Here is a 15597-nt window from a genome sequence, read left to right on the forward strand (position 1 = left end):
TGCAAGACCTACCAATAAGTTGTATATGTATATATATATATATATATATATATATATATATATATATATATATATATATATATATATATATATATATATATATATATATATATATATATATATATATATATATAGTGAGTGAATTATAAACTCGCTCATTTATATATGTATTAAAAACCATGAAATATAAAATGAGATGACGACATATAAAAGGATCTCTGTCTACTTTAGATAAAACTTTTAAAACACCATGTTATGAGAAATCATATTCCTGCTATTTTAATATTTTTTCATCAATTTGTTCATTCACAAGGCTCAAGTTAGAGCATATTATAACACAATTTTCACAGTAACTGTTTAAAATTATGTAGAAAACTAGTTTAAGGTTTCTTTTGTAACCTTCATGTGGTAGAAAAAAAAACAATAAGTTCTTTATTTCCAGCATGAACAAATACTTAGACATCATATAATATTTCATAGTACAATGTTTATTGTTTTTCAGAGTGTGTGACCTCAGTGAAGCCAACCTTAAGAGACTGAAATCAGGAGATCAGCCATAAATACATTTGTTCAATATTGTCATTGGTGTGAGGTAGAGATGTATGTTTTCTGATAAACGTGAGTGAAAGATTGGTCTTGGTTTGATCCCCGATTCTTAATGTTTGAAGAAAAATATGAGCAGATAAACAAAAGATCTTACATCTTTTCTTTTTTTTTTCTTTTTTTTACCATGACCCACTCATTACACAAAGCTGAAAAAAAAACAGTTCTAATATTCTTTAATACAAGAGCTGCTCATGGTAAGTATTTTAAAGCCACAACATTTAAATGAACAGTTTTAATACAGCATTTAATAAAATGCACTTAAGCAACTTTTCCATGCACTGTAATGCACTAAAATTATGACAATGCTCATTATGAGGGCAGACAAGATTAGAAAACCCTGTTAAAAACAACATGCACTCATTCTTATGAAATTACATGTACAAAGGTTATTTCAAGACAGTGCCTTTATAAAATCAGAGAAGGTTCAAAACCCAAATTTTTAGAATTACTTATTCTTACAAGACCCAATGCTTGTTTAACCTATTAATGTCTCTCTTCCCATTTATATTGGCCCAGATACTTTTTTATCAACACATAAACAAGTGCATGGGCCAATTCACATACTCATATGGTCTTCAACAAATCAGTGCACTTTAAAATGGGAGAAAACCAAAATCTGTATTAAAAAAAAAAAAGAAAATATTAGGGAGACCTGCCCATAGTACTTTAAGTACACTTAGAATGCAACAAGCAAATTTGTTCACAACAAATTCATTATGAAAAGAACACATATAAAACATTTTACATAAAAAAACAACAACATTTTAGTCAGAATAAACACACTGGAACGCTGCAGAAGCTGATTGATGTGCACTTAACAGAGTACAAAGACAAACACAAGTACAAAAGCTGTAGCTTGGCTACATATGGGTAACATTGTGGGCAACATAATATCTTTAAGATAATCATACCTGTTCAAACAAATATTGCAATCAATAGATACATATAGAAAACACAGACTGAGGTCATGATGACACTGAGATGGAAACAACATAATTGATTGTCATAAAGGGAAAATCGATGTGGTGATTGCACATAATACGTCAACCCAGAAATCAATCTGAAAATCTCTGTGACATTATTGTCATGTGACAAAAATTCACAGTCAATTAAAATAGCTAATTGGCATCATGAATGGAATTTCGGGTAAAACTGAAAGAAATAATTGCATAATAAGCTGCAAATATACAAATACAGTAAACCAATATGTAGACATTAAGTACACATCAATGGGACTTAGAGTTAGCTCATAGTAGTACTAGAAGCACTGCAGTTTTTCATTCAATCTATGATATTCTCCATTCCATATATATATATAGTTCTTCCGTGTTTGTTTTAAAGACATTTCCCTATGGGACAACAAATGCTATCTTTGATAGTTTTTGTATGTAAAGTACTCTTTAGTTTTAGAAGAAACATCCACAAGCTTTAAGTGGGTTTTTAAATACAGCTCCTGCGATATCTTCAACAAAGGCTAGCGCTAATTTATTTAATCTATTTTCCATCAACATTGGGGCATGGTAAGGCTTTCACAGGGCACAAAAAGCAAAGCTTTTAGCTTACAAGGTGAAGTTCACGTCTAAACCAATTCAAAGTGTCACAAAGTCATTAAAGGAGTCGAGCAAAGTTGCCGCTGCAGAGGAGTTTTTTTTTTTTTTCAGTTCAGTGCGAGTTTACAACTCATAACACCACCGTATTTTCACCCCAACAAAAAAAACATTCCAGGTCATTCTGGATTCCGCCAGATTGTTTTAACGGAGGTCAAGATTTGTACCATGCATTATTAGCAAACAAGCCTCAACAGTGAAAAATGTCTGTCGAGAGAGGGGAGAGGGAAGGAAACTCACCAGTCCTGAACTTGTTGGTTCTGGCTGCTGGAGTGACGGGGCGTCAGCCAGTGGGGTCAGAGTCCTGGCTGTTGTACTCAGCTGTCTCCATCTTGAGTATGTAGGGAATGATGCTGTCGATGGAGACGTTACCGATCAAACCTGTGAAGAAGAGCTCTTCCGTGATGCTGGAGTTCATGAGGCGGAGGGCCGGGAGACGGGTCAGGATACGGGTCAACCTGCCGAAACAAATCCACGACTCCTTCAGTTTTGAAAGCTTGTAGCTTTCAAAGTTTGTAGATATGGCTCAAACTGAACTACCTGTAGATGTCATCTGGGTATGATTTCTGCACATAGTCCTGCAGCTCCATCAAGGCTTTCTCCTGGAGTTTCTCAATCTGCCCGCTGCCATCCACACCGGGATGATCTGATGAGTCACACACACAATCACCTTTTCAGACTGCAACATCGGTGCAATTCTAAATGATTTTGTGTGAATGTCAGAAAACTATGCAACTGATTGAGTAAAGCAGATTCACCAGGGCTGAACAACACGAGAGCCTTCAGGTAGGCGTATTCATAGCTGTCGATCTCCAACTTGGTCATGCTGTTACAGAACTCCTGGAACTTCCAAACGTGCTCCATGACCTGCTTCACCCTTTCGCTTGAAAGCTTGTCTGATAGAGACAAAATAGCATTTCAATTGGGTTGTTGTTATCACAGATATTTATCGATTGCCCCCTTCATTGAGCCCACTTGAGTGTGTAGTACCATTCTGGATGCTGCTCTGAAGGTGGTTGATGATGGCAGCGAGAATGGTCGACAGGTTCATCACGTGAGCGCACTGAGCGAGGCCCAGAGTAAACAGCTCGTTCCAGCAGGCCCTCACCAGACTGGTGTTTGCCTCCTGACTGAAGGACACAGAAATGTTATGAGCACACAACAAAAGAACATTAGACAGACAATATAAAATAATATAATAGCTTAATGTTGATAACAATGTTGTCTGCTATTTGCAATTTATTTCAGTCATTGCAAAATAACTAACCAGTAAAAAAAAAAATGAGAATTTTGCTGCATTCCTTTGCAGACAGCTGCTAAAACCGACTCGTTAATGCACCTTTCACACAATTGGAAGCGGACACACCTCGGTGACACACTTTGTGACGTCACAAAGGGCTCGATTCCGACGACGTTCCGTGGCCGGAACAGGCTGGAAGAATTTTGCCTCGTGTGCAAGTCAAGGGCATATTTTGAGATTCCCTTGGTAAAACAATATCTCACCCAAGTGCTGAGAAGGCAGGGATAGAGCGCGCCCAGTGCATCGACAGAAACAGGAGCCTGGATGCTGATTCGCAGATGTAGTGCACATTCAGATACTCAGGCATGGGACTGGGCATGGTCAGCTACGGTCAAGGAAGAGAGGGCATATGAGGGACGTCAAAGTAGGAAAAAAAAAAGCAGCTCATCCTATTTTTTGCTTGAAATTCATTTGAAGTGAGAACACCAGCACAAGATGCTGATCTTTGAAATAGCATTGCTGTGTGTTTAAAAGCTTTTATTGAATTATTTGTTTTAAAAAAAATCTCTGAATTCTGCATACCTGTCAACCCCTCAGCTGCATCGATCACTCCACTCACCTTAAAGCCAACATGGCTATCTGTGAGCAGTGGCCCTTCAACCTCAATGATGGGCGTCTCCTGGTCTCGACCAATCAGTTGGATAGTAGCTCCGCCAACACACCGCAATGTTTTGTCCGCTAGCCTCTGTTCGATCCCTTCCTCGGATGGGTTAAAAACTTTGGCCAAAGTGTCGAAGGCACTGCACACAAAACATTGCAATTGACTCACTGCTTTAATTCAAAAAACGGTCTTGAAGTCTAACTGGGACAAGCGGAACAGAGTACAGCGTTAGTGTGCGCACTGTGTGACTGTTCTGACCGTGTTATGTCGCTGGCAGACTGCTCCTCTCGCTGACTGTCTGAGGTACTGCCGTTATTAAGGTTCTCTTTGAGTGAGTCACTCAGGTTGGCCAGTGATGTCACCACGTTGGCTAATGTCCCCAGATCGCTCTGCCCCGACTCGATCTGAAAACAGAAACAGAAAAATTTCTGCTCGCACCAAATATACTGGAGCAAAACACAAAACTAAACAGTGAACAAGGAGAGACAGGACTCAGGATCAAAATAAACATGTTGTGTGTTGCTACTTAGAAATCTCCTCTGACGTTTATTCTCCACAAATCCTGTTGCTTGTGCTGTGATCTCTCCAACAGCAGAGACTAAAACTGCAAATCCAACAACTCAAAGTGAATGAGCTCCTAAGAGTTACGACATCTTATACCTGAGGAAAATATCTCAATTACAAGGATCACTGGTACACAGACAAAACGTCTCGGCGGTACCTTTGCATCAGTGGCCAGCAGCAAAGTTCCGTCACTCTGGATGAGTGGCTGCTGGATGTTAACCAGCATCCCCTGGTTCAGCAGGCTGGATCTGAGCAGAATATGTGGCATCAATGACTAAACCACTGGGTTTTTGTTTTTGGCCTGAGCCCAGTGTTTGCTGCAGTTCGGATGTCTACTAACCTGGACACTTCACCCTCAGTCTCAGAGATAAAGGTTGGCGTGGCGATGAGGGGGCTATTGAGGTCCTTGCGAATGTAAATCTTCTGGGTGGAGGCAGCGCAGTTGGCGTGCTTCTCTCTGGGCACGATGTCAATGGGCTTTCTTTCACTTTGGACCGCTGCAAAGCAGACACGCAATAACAATGCAAACCGCTGAACTGGACTAATAATCGGTAGTCCCACTGCTGTTATGCTATTAATATAGTAATTTGCGGGTTGTTTTTTTTTTTTAACCTTCTCGATATAATGCGACCAGATTCAGCCATCAACTCACAATCAGTCTTCATCCCCATCTTAAGGCATTTCTTTAGCCGGCAGAACTGGCAGCGGTTGCGGTGGTGTTTGTTAACCACACAGTCCTGTTTGCTGCGGCAGCTGTAGGTCAAGTTCTTCCTCACGCTTCGCTTGAAGAAGCCCTTGCAGCCCTCGCAGCTGACCGCGCCGTAGTGACGCCCTGAGCGACAAAGAGGTGTGTCGTTACGTCACACATTAATGACAATGAGACAATGCAGATTTCTTTTGTACCTGAAGCTTTGTCCCCGCACACGACACAGTACTCGACCAGCTGCGCTCTGCTCAAGTCCCCAGACTGCCCTAACAAACGTTCCATTGACACCGGATCTGTGACAATCTGAGAGTCAAACACGGGCCATTCAATAGAGAGTTTTATCTCCACGCCCTGTCGATACCAAGATATCAGATTGGGAGTGATATTGTGTTGATATTACCTGTATTCTTCCAGGCATGAGGGTGTCTGACGCAGTGAAGATGAGCTGCTTTGTGCTGTGGCTGTCAGGTGAGGCCAGGATAACCTTGCCTGCACCTGAGCTGTCGGCTTTAGTCAGAATGAACTGCTGCTTGGGAGCTGCAGACGGCTTCACTGCTGTCACTATCTGTATCTTCTGACCCGTCTGCTGGTCTGTTACAATCTGAGGGTGTTAAGGGTTGAAGCAGAAGACGGGCACAGAGTGAGGTGGACGTTAAGACGCACCAGTGGGGTTAAGGTGTAAGGTGGGGTGGAAAAACAGGAGAGTGACCCAGATAGAGCGACAGCCACAGGTCACATGTCGTAACATCAACCTGTTTAGCGTTGTTTGGCTGTTGATGTGCCAACACAGAAGTGCCTCAGCAGGAAGCAGCAGAGTCAAAGTGGTGGTACTTTCTATAGCAGGTTGGTTTTAAGAGTCACCTGTATTCGCTGCGGCGCAGTGGCATGGTCAGCAGCAATGACCTGGAAGTGCTCTGGCGACTCATCCATCATTGAGTCCGAGGGAGAGGAAGCCACCTACAACATAGAGACAAGCCAAGGCCTTAAAAATGCTATTCAAGATGAATTTTATGTTAAATGTGGGCATAAAAGCATTGCTATGCAAAAATGTAACTTGAAAAAAAACTGTAAAGTTTATCAAAAGCTGAAATCATCACAGCCAACGAGAGGAAGGCAGCACAATGCTGAAATGTTACGTGGATTTTGAATGCAACAACTTCAGACGAACATCAATCAATCATCACTGGGCTCACCTCTGCCTCAGGCTCAGAATCCACTTTCTGCTGAGTGAGCAGATTGAGGTTGGCCGTCATGATGATCTAAGATCATTAGTGTGGTCTGTCAGGAAAGAAGACAAAGACTATTACAAGGGGACAAAATGTAACCGAAAATCTGGTTAACCCTGAGATTGCTCCGGACAGTTTATAGACTCCAAAACAACATGTAAGAATAACCTTGATCATCTGCAGTGGCTAATTTAATCAATTCCTCCATAATCAGAACAAAAAAAAACTACTTGGTTTGGCTTTAGTCACATATTTTGCTAAATTCACTTTACCCTGATTTTCTTCTTTCTCTACATCTGCCTCAAGTCAATCCTTGGGTCTTAGGCCTTTCGGTATGGAGTTTACATGTTCTCAATGTGTCTGTGTGGGTTCTCTCTGGGTACTGCGGCTTCCTCCCACGGTCCAAAAACACGCATGTGAGGCAAATAGGGGTCTCCAGTACGAAGATGTGTGTAAGTGTTTGCTTTGTCCTATAATGTGGACCTACAACGAGGTGGCAACATGTCCAGGGTGTCACCCTGCCTTTGCCCTATGACAGCTGGGATAGACCCCAGCTTACCCTGAGTGCAAGAGAAAGTGGGTATAGAAAATGGATGGAGGGATGGATGGGACTTCCACATTTCCCCACAATGTAAAGTCGACTCACTCCTAATTCCTAAACCTCTCACAACTTGCGAGGGAATTCAACTCCAACTTCTGCATGACTGCATGGCAGTGCGTTAGTCAAAAACTGCTGCAGTCTTCGCTCTATCTTCTCACTTCGGATAACCACACATGGATATCAGCGATACATATATTGGTACACATATATATGTAACAAATTTAATTAAAGTGTGATTATAAGAAAACAAGTTAAGGCAGGTGAATAATATAGTATATTCCGCTTATAAAAACACCAATTCATTCTGGCTTCTAAAATCTCACGTAACACTGATGACATGACATAATTATCAACTATTAGCAACACATTTGCTTGTAGTGGCGAAAATCATGTTTACTTGTTTAATGCTTGCTTTGTGTTTAATGGGATAACGTTTTGGTGTTGCGTCTGTTCTTGTTTTTGTTTCCGTTCAGCGCGCACCCGCGAGCAAAATATATATTATATATATATATTAAAAAAAGAAAAAAAGAAAAAGAAGAAAAAAGAAAAGAAAAGAAAATGCCACTCTCAAGCAGGTATCCTGAACTTGGCGTAACACCTCTCACTGGGCTATACAAGTGTTGTAAATGTAAAATCACAGCTGTATTGAATTCAGTCACATTCCGAGTATTATTGTTAAACTGCTAACCCCCCAGCAGTGCTGGCAAAGGAAGAGGAGCGTGAGGTAGGTTTTTTTTTTTTTTTTGGTTTGTTTGTTTGTCCCCCCCCCCCGCGCGCGCATCAGCCACAGCTGAGCTACTGCAGGTTAGCTTTTACAGCTAGCTCCGTGCACGTACGGAGACGCGACAGGGGCTGCTGCATCCTCAGCTGCATGGACAAATCGCTCCCGTTACATTTGTCCCGATGAGTGTTCCGGGTTGATTCTGGCTACTTCACATGTCACGTCACACGGTGACGACGACGACGGGTTTTGCTGTCTGGAGGACACACAGTCTGTCAATGCGCACCGTTTCCCGTGTCTTTGCCTGCTGTCACATACAGGCAGCAGGCAGCAGGAAGGGAGCTCCGCATCGGCTCTCGGCTAACGAGCTAGCGTCGAGATTAGCAGCGCTCTTTTATTATCTAGTATCACCCCAGAGCTATCAAGGCTTTTAAGTCCCGCGAAGAAACTTACCTCAGAGGACTGGCGCTCGCGGGTTTAAAGACGAGGACTATTTTATAAAATAATTGTTTTGGTTTTTTACTGTTAAAGGTCATAGTTCGTGACCCCTCCTCGCCAGCGCGTCGATGATGGTTGATGCTTCCCCCCCCTCCCTCCTCCCTCTCCTGTGCCCTCCTCCCCCCCACCATCGCAGCCAGACAACAGTGACGTCATCATGTCTGATATTCAAGGGAATTTACTGTTAAGTGCTGTCAACGTTATTAGGTTAAATGATAAGCTTGCACATTCAGCCCAGTTTCCACTCTGTTAGGGAATTCTCAGCCCGGTTTCCTCATGCAGAATACAACAGTTCAATCAATGGGGATGGGGGGACTCTGACATAACGTAGTATTAATGGCCGTTGTTTTATTAAATAAGAATAAAGTTCATTTTACTTTACGTATTAAAAGCTGTTGAGTGCCATTGTAAATCTAGCTATTATAGAACAACAAGCAGACACCTCGACCAAACGACTTCAGATAAAATTTCACTTTAAATTCCAACTGGTTAGGGCCACTCTTATGTTAGTTCCTGTTTTCTAATATCTCATCCCATCACATGAGTCTCTAATGAAAAGCTGCGATGTTAGGGTGACACTGCAAAAAACCCTAACGAGATTCATTATCTGGTCAACAGTGGTCTTCTTCTCCTCCGACATCTCACATCAAAAATGTATTTTCACCCAGAGAACTGCCACTCTCTGGATATTTTCTTTCATTTTGGATCATTATGAGGAGGCAGAACAAACACACTGGTAAGTGTCCCTAATGTTAAGCACAGCAAGCATTTATGATGATTTCCCAAGCTAATACATGTACAATATACATAGAAAGGTATTTCAAATTTTAGAAAATGATATAATATGTAATATACTATGCAATAAATATGTAACTTAACATGATTTAACTTTCAAAGTAAAATACAATGGGAAGGTGAAATGGGTATACCTATAACAAATACATATCAATCAATCAATCAATCAATCAATCCAAGTTTATTCAAATAGCACCTTTCATACATAAAGTGACACCCAACGTGCTTGACAAAAATTAAAATTAAAATATAAAGATTTTAAAAAAAAACATTTTACTGAAGTACTGCAGTCAATTAAAACCCACCCCCTCCTCCGGAACGCACACAGGTTATGACCCACCCACCCACACCACAGAAACAGTCAGTAATTTAAAAAAAAAAAAAAAAATGGCAGGGCACTGAGGAACCATAAGAGGAAACGGCCACCATGGGAGATCATCCACACTGAGAGGGTTTCCCAGAACAATGACAACCCCCTGCCCCCTGCAAGGAAGCACTGGAGCTAAAAACTAAATAATTCATCTAAAATACAATGGAGGAAAAACAGATCTCAAAGCTATAAGACAGTGGAATAAAAAGACATAAGAAATAGGACAATAAGATAGAATATAAGATGACGTAAAAGCCCAAGGACAATGGGCTTTAAATCTAAAAGACAAGAAAAGTAAAAGAAAAGAAAACAAATCAGTAAAAGGCCAAACTAAAAAGGTGAGTCTAAAGCCTCCTTTTAAAATCATCAACAGTCTCTACAGTCCTGAAGCCCTCTGGCAAGCTGTTCCAAAGCCTTGGACCGTAGTGGCTGAATGCAGCCTCCCCCATGGGTTTTGGTCCGAACACTTGGAACAATTAAAAAGCTCATGCCAGAGGACCTCAGGATCCGTGATTTGATAAAAAAACAAGTTGGATAAACAAGATGGTCCAAGACCGTTACAACACTTAAAAACGAATAAAAGCACCTCAAAATTGATTGTGAATTGCACGCGGAGCCATTGCAACGATTCTAAAACCGGTGTAATGTGTTCCCACCCTCTGGTCCGCCTCAGCCAACTATCGGCTGAGTTCTGGAGTATCTGCATGTTAGAGATAGTATTTTTGGCAAGACCAGAAACCAGTGTGGTACGATATTATAACCGACAGGAAATAAAAGCATGCATCAGCGTCTCCGTGTCTGCCTGGGAGAACAGGGAACTGGGAACAGGCCGACGTGATAATAACCCGTCTTTGTGACGGTTTTTAATATGCGGATTAAAACTAAGATCAGAGTCACAAAATGACGCCCAGGCTCTGGTAAAAGTTTTTCTATCTTGCCTTCAGGACCAATATCTACAACCTCTGTTTTGTCCTGGTTGATTTAATATCTAAAATGCATTCTAAAAGGGTGTCAATAGGCCCTGTGACATCAGGAGACACGCCAATGTAAAGCCGTGTATCTTCAGCATAATAGTGAAAGCTGACTTTGTGTCTCCTGATGACGTCCCCAAGGGGAAGCATGTAAAGATTTAAAAAGTCCTGGACCTAAAATTGACCCTTGGGGCACTTCACAGTACAAACAGCCTTTTATCTACTGTATCAAAGGCAGCATAGATCCATTCCAGTAGCAGCAGGACTGTGAGTTTATGCAATAATAGGTTTGAGTCCGCCTTACACAACACGTCATTGTTGTTATGATAATAACATTTTAATAAAAATAAATAAATAAATAAATAAAAACATTTTGTTCAGTACTCCTGTGCATGTTAGACTCGCAACAATGGAGGGTGAGTGCATGGCCACAGTATAGGCTACAAATAGCTTATCTGTAAAATCATTCATAAATAGAGGCAGCAGACAGTATAGAACTGTGTGAAATATAGAAGCGTAAAACTGCAGCAGGGGAAGTGCAGCAGGGGAAGTGCAGCAGCATGCTTGTAGCGAACAGAAAAAACCGTTAGGTGTCGCCCCTCGAACACAACTGCGGTCTCGCCGCAGCGTTCCTCTACATGTTTGAAAAAAAAAAATATATATATATATATATATATATATATATATGGAGAGAGAGAGAGAGAGAGAGACTATAAACCTGAAGGTCCTATACAGCCGCGTGTCGACGCCGTTTAGGCGCAGGACGCAGCGTGGCTGTCGACAACACAAAGACGACCGACGACCGACTTTGATCTCAGTCTCGCCCCGCAGGTCGAAACCGTACGTTGATGAAAAATCAGGGCAGAAAATAGCTGCGGGGCTGCTGCCGAATCGACCGTCTCTGGTGCGCAGCTGCATACCCCGGTTTTCTGAGAGGCACCGGGCTGCAGCAGCTGCATTATCTGCGTCATCACAAGGGCATCAGCTCATCCTCACCGACGCCTGTCTGCACTACTTCAAGAGGACAAGAGGAGTGATGACGGATTGATCTCTTGCCGGGGAGCGCAGAATCGGGGGGGGGTCGGTGAGCTCTGCATAGACTGCGGGTGAGTAGTGGCGGCGGCGGCGGCGGCGGTCCTCGGTGCTCCACGGCGGGGGTTGGTCATGCTCGCTCGGGCGCTGTGGGGATGTAAACCCCGATTTGGGAAGCGCGGGGGCCGAGCCGGCGTTTTGCCCGTTCTGTGCGCTGCGGCGGCGGGCGCAGCCCTGCTGGCGCTGTTCTTCTTGGACTACATCGAGTGGTGGGTCACCTCCATGAGGATGAACGCGGCGGTGGAGTCGCAGGCCGGCGCCATCCCCCAGCAGAGCGCGCCCCCCAGCCGGCCCGAGGAGTTCCTGCTCATGCCGAGCCCGCTCGTGTGCCAGCGGGCCAAGCCTTACCTCATCATTATGGTCACCAGCGCCCCTGCCAATCAGAGGGCCCGGCAAGCCATCAGGGACACCTGGGGAGGGGAGGTGGAGGTGAGCCGTCTTCGGGTCATGACCCTCTTCATGGTTGGCGTGTCGTCGGACCCCGGCTTGTCCAAGTTGCTGATCGAGGAAGCCAGAGAGCGCATGGACCTGGTGCAGGGCCGCTTCGTGGACACCTACTCCAACCTCACTCTGAAGACTCTGTCCATGCTGGGCTGGGCCCGCCGCTTCTGCCCGCAGGCTCACTTCATGGCCAAAGTGGACGACGACGTCCTCTTCAATCCCAGCGCCCTCCTGCACTTCCTGAACAAGAGCCGCAACCCCTACGAACAGGGGGATCTGTACCTGGGCAGGGTGCACCTGCGAGTGGCCCCTGACCGGGATCCAGACAGCAAACACTATCTTCCCTCCGGGGCCTACCCTCCCTCTGTCTTTCCGGACTACTGCAGCGGCACTGCGTATGTGCTGTCCCGCTCTGCATTGCTCAAAATCGCCCTCGCCGCCTCCGCCTCGCCTCTGTCCACGCCGCTGCCCCCAGAGGACGTGTACATGGGGCTGTGCGCCCGCACGGCCGGGGTGCTCCCCTCTCACTGCCCTCTGTTCTCCGGAGGGCCCAGGGTGCCGTTCGGCCGCTGCTGCTATCAGGCCATGGTGTCCATCCACCACGTCATGCCGAGGGAGATGCTGCAATACTGGGCCGACATCCACTCGTCGGAACCGTGCTCCTGGCTGAGTCAGCGTGCTTCTCTGGGCGTGTGCAAAGTCAGGGCGATGCTGGGCGATGTGCTGGGACTCGAGCAGGGTTTGTGAGCGTTCACCGGCAATAAGAAAACAACAACAACAACAAAAAACTAGACTTACTGGGGCTGAGCCTTTTCTGGATAATGTGAACAGCACACGTTCTCCTCTGGCTGTGAAGTTATACTGAGAATATGTCCCTTTATTTTTGTACACTTTTTTCAGACCAATATAGTCTTTTATGATCACTTTTTTAGTTGCGGCAAGTGGGATGACGTGCTTGCAGGAGGAATTGACAGTTATCTCTCAGCTGTTCAGGACTGTTTGGGCTTCCTTGTGCTTCACTGATACAATCAAAGATGATCAAATCCTGGCATGCTACTGTACAACGAGAAAACACTTATTGAGCAAACACTGCTTATGTGATCATTGCACACTGGTCATATTCCGAAACCTTCATATATCCAAGATCCATGTAGTCTTTCACTAAGTTTTTGAATTGTAGACGTTAAATTCCTAAATAGATGATCCGGAAGCAATACAATAGCCATTAAAAGAAATTGCTGAATCCTTCTGTGTTTAAAAGCTAGTTAGGCAATATTGGATGCACTGAATAGAGTTAAAAATAGATATAGAAAAAAAATGCTTCTTTTGCAATGACGCACATGCCAGAAGAACTAAGAGTAAGATGCATTTAACAGTAAAATGCATTTCACGTTTGAAAAGGGGACAATGAGTTTCTTTGGCGCAATAGAAAACATTGATGAAATATGTAATTGTAAAAAAAAGGAAAAAAAAATGGAAATTTGTGTTTGGTTGATCCCATTGCTGTTGTCACCATATCATTCACAGTGATCCCGGTGTCAGAGGAAAGCCTGTTCGTTCTCCTATTTCTAAACAATGTGCCGTTTTTAAGGGTTATGCATTTGTTGGATGAACAGCACGTCTGAGAAGTGGGTGAAATCTTGAGGGGAAAGTGGCAAGTTTCCTTCCCATTAAAAAAAAAAAAAAACAGAGCTAAAGAAATTCTCTTGTTGGTGTTTTGTTTCATGTTATTGAGGGGTTTGAAAGGGGAGTGTGGTGATTCTTTTAACTTTAACTGCCTAAAACTAAAACTTATCATATTAGTAATTTGATGCTTTGTGAAAAGAACCAAAACAAGGAGCCTCACTCGCAGGTGGAAGACCCCCATGCAGTCACTGCAGCCTGCGGCCACCGGCCTGGTGACACACTGCCGCCGGTCGGATGGCGTCCCAACACCTCAGTCACGATTCAGTCCAGCCAATGCGGTTGTGCTGGTCACTCTTAACGCGTAGACCAGGGGTGTCAAACTCATTTTAGTAAACGGGCCGTCTTTTCCTAAGTGGGCCGGACGGGTAAATTCATCGCATAATAATAACTTAAAATAACAACAACTTTTTTCTTTGTTTTACTTTGGTTGTGTTCTTGGAACACTGCATGCACTTTTCTCTTTAGGTTGGAAGACAACGTAGCTTCAGAGTGGCTGTGCTTGGGCCCACTTGCTCAGTCCCGGTATTAACAGTATGTGTTTGTACAGCAGAAGACGCTATTGCAACATCCAGTGGACAGTAGAACAACTGTTTATTTTATTAAAAAATTGCAATTGCAAAACCATCTTGCGGGCTGGAAAAACTATGAACGGTGTTGGACTATGAAGGATTTTCCAATTATGCATTTCTGGACATCTCTCCTCTTGCCAGATTTATAATAAGCACTCAAGTTTCCATCCTCCCCTCCATTTTGAACAACTTCCTGTCTTCATTCAAAGTGTTCATTCTCAGGCCTTGATGTGGTTGCCGCCTGCAAATCTTTGTGTGCACAGTAAGCAGAGAGGATACGGAAATTACAGCGTGTCAGCATTCACAACGGCGAGCGCTCGTGGCCAGACCCACTTACTAAAGATGGATAGAGGTAGGTGATAACCCAATAAAGATTGTGGAGACACTGGATTGTGGAATTTTATCCCGATATGCTGCAGCACTGACAGCCTCAACTGTGAAAATGTCATAAAATGTCATAATAGTCATAAATGCAACCAGAAGAACATTCATACTCGTAAGGGCTTGGACCCTTAGTGCAGATTAACAGTCTTTTAAAGTTTTTTCCAGTCACACACAGTTATTTTTATTTTTTGCCTAGTTAATATATATATATATATATATATATATACATATATATATATATATACATATATATATATATATATATATATATATATATGTATATATATATATATATATATATATATATATATATATATATATATATATATATATATATATATATATATATATATATATATATATATGATTCAACCAACCAAAGCTTTTAGAGGCACTGTGGCCTGTTTCGGAATGAAAAAAAGAGTCTGTGCGTGTTTTTATGCACTCCGGAAAAAAATACAAACCACAAAGTTTTCACTCGGGGGTCTGTTTCACATAACGCAGACAGGCATCGTTTCAACACTGCTTCTCCGTATTAGATTTCTTTCCTGTGTGCCGACCAGACAGAGATGGAACGATAAATGAGATCAATATCTCCACACTGGTTTGACAAGATTCTTCTTTTAACGTGCACCTCGTTCAATCTTTGACGTCGAGTTCCGGGTGCAGACGTTTTACAGTTTGCAGACGATGCCGATCAACGTGACGCAGACGTCCCCCAAACCGAGCGCGCGCTCAGCGGAAGTCAAAGGCTGCCGAATTCACTCTCTGCGCGTGAACGTTTGGGGGTGTTTTCAAGATGCGTCGTAGGAATAGCCGACTGAGTCCAGGATAAAGGTGTCGTTGATAAGGAGCTGTT

At 43.2% G+C, this 15597-nt stretch overlaps 2 protein-coding genes across 3 annotated transcripts; one reads left to right on the plus strand and one right to left on the minus strand.

Moving 5' to 3' along the window:
• Nucleotides 1-467: 467 nt before the first annotated feature.
• nr2c2 (nuclear receptor subfamily 2, group C, member 2) lies at nt 468-8539 on the minus strand. 2 transcript variants are annotated; one of them, XM_076027020.1, is made up of 15 exons: nt 8386-8539; nt 6578-6662; nt 6246-6341; nt 5785-5985; nt 5582-5687; nt 5331-5510; nt 5019-5175; nt 4836-4926; nt 4373-4518; nt 4073-4253; nt 3717-3838; nt 3204-3343; nt 2972-3109; nt 2754-2859; nt 468-2671 (listed from the first exon to the last, which is right to left on the minus strand). In XM_076027020.1, the coding sequence occupies exons 2-15, from the start codon at nt 6635-6637 to the stop codon at nt 2497-2499; spliced, it is 1899 nt and encodes a 632-aa protein (XP_075883135.1). In that variant the 5' UTR covers nt 6638-6662; nt 8386-8539; the 3' UTR covers nt 468-2496. The 2 variants fall into 2 exon arrangements, with proteins under 2 accessions (XP_075883135.1, XP_075883136.1); XM_076027021.1 differs by lacking the exon at nt 8386-8539 and adding an exon at nt 6883-6896.
• Nucleotides 8540-11316: 2777 nt separating this feature from the next.
• Nucleotides 11317-14519, plus strand: b3galt4 (UDP-Gal:betaGlcNAc beta 1,3-galactosyltransferase, polypeptide 4). The gene has a single exon (XM_076027022.1). It carries the CDS (start codon nt 11731-11733, stop codon nt 12844-12846), a length of 1116 nt encoding a protein of 371 aa, XP_075883137.1. The 5' UTR covers nt 11317-11730; the 3' UTR covers nt 12847-14519.
• Nucleotides 14520-15597: the final 1078 nt, after the last annotated feature.

This window comes from Nelusetta ayraudi, unplaced genomic scaffold, assembly GCF_046127955.1.
Source record: "Nelusetta ayraudi isolate G7.1 ecotype Tasmania unplaced genomic scaffold, CSIRO-AGI_Nayr_v1 ptg000019l, whole genome shotgun sequence".
NCBI lineage: Eukaryota > Metazoa > Chordata > Actinopteri > Tetraodontiformes > Monacanthidae > Nelusetta > Nelusetta ayraudi.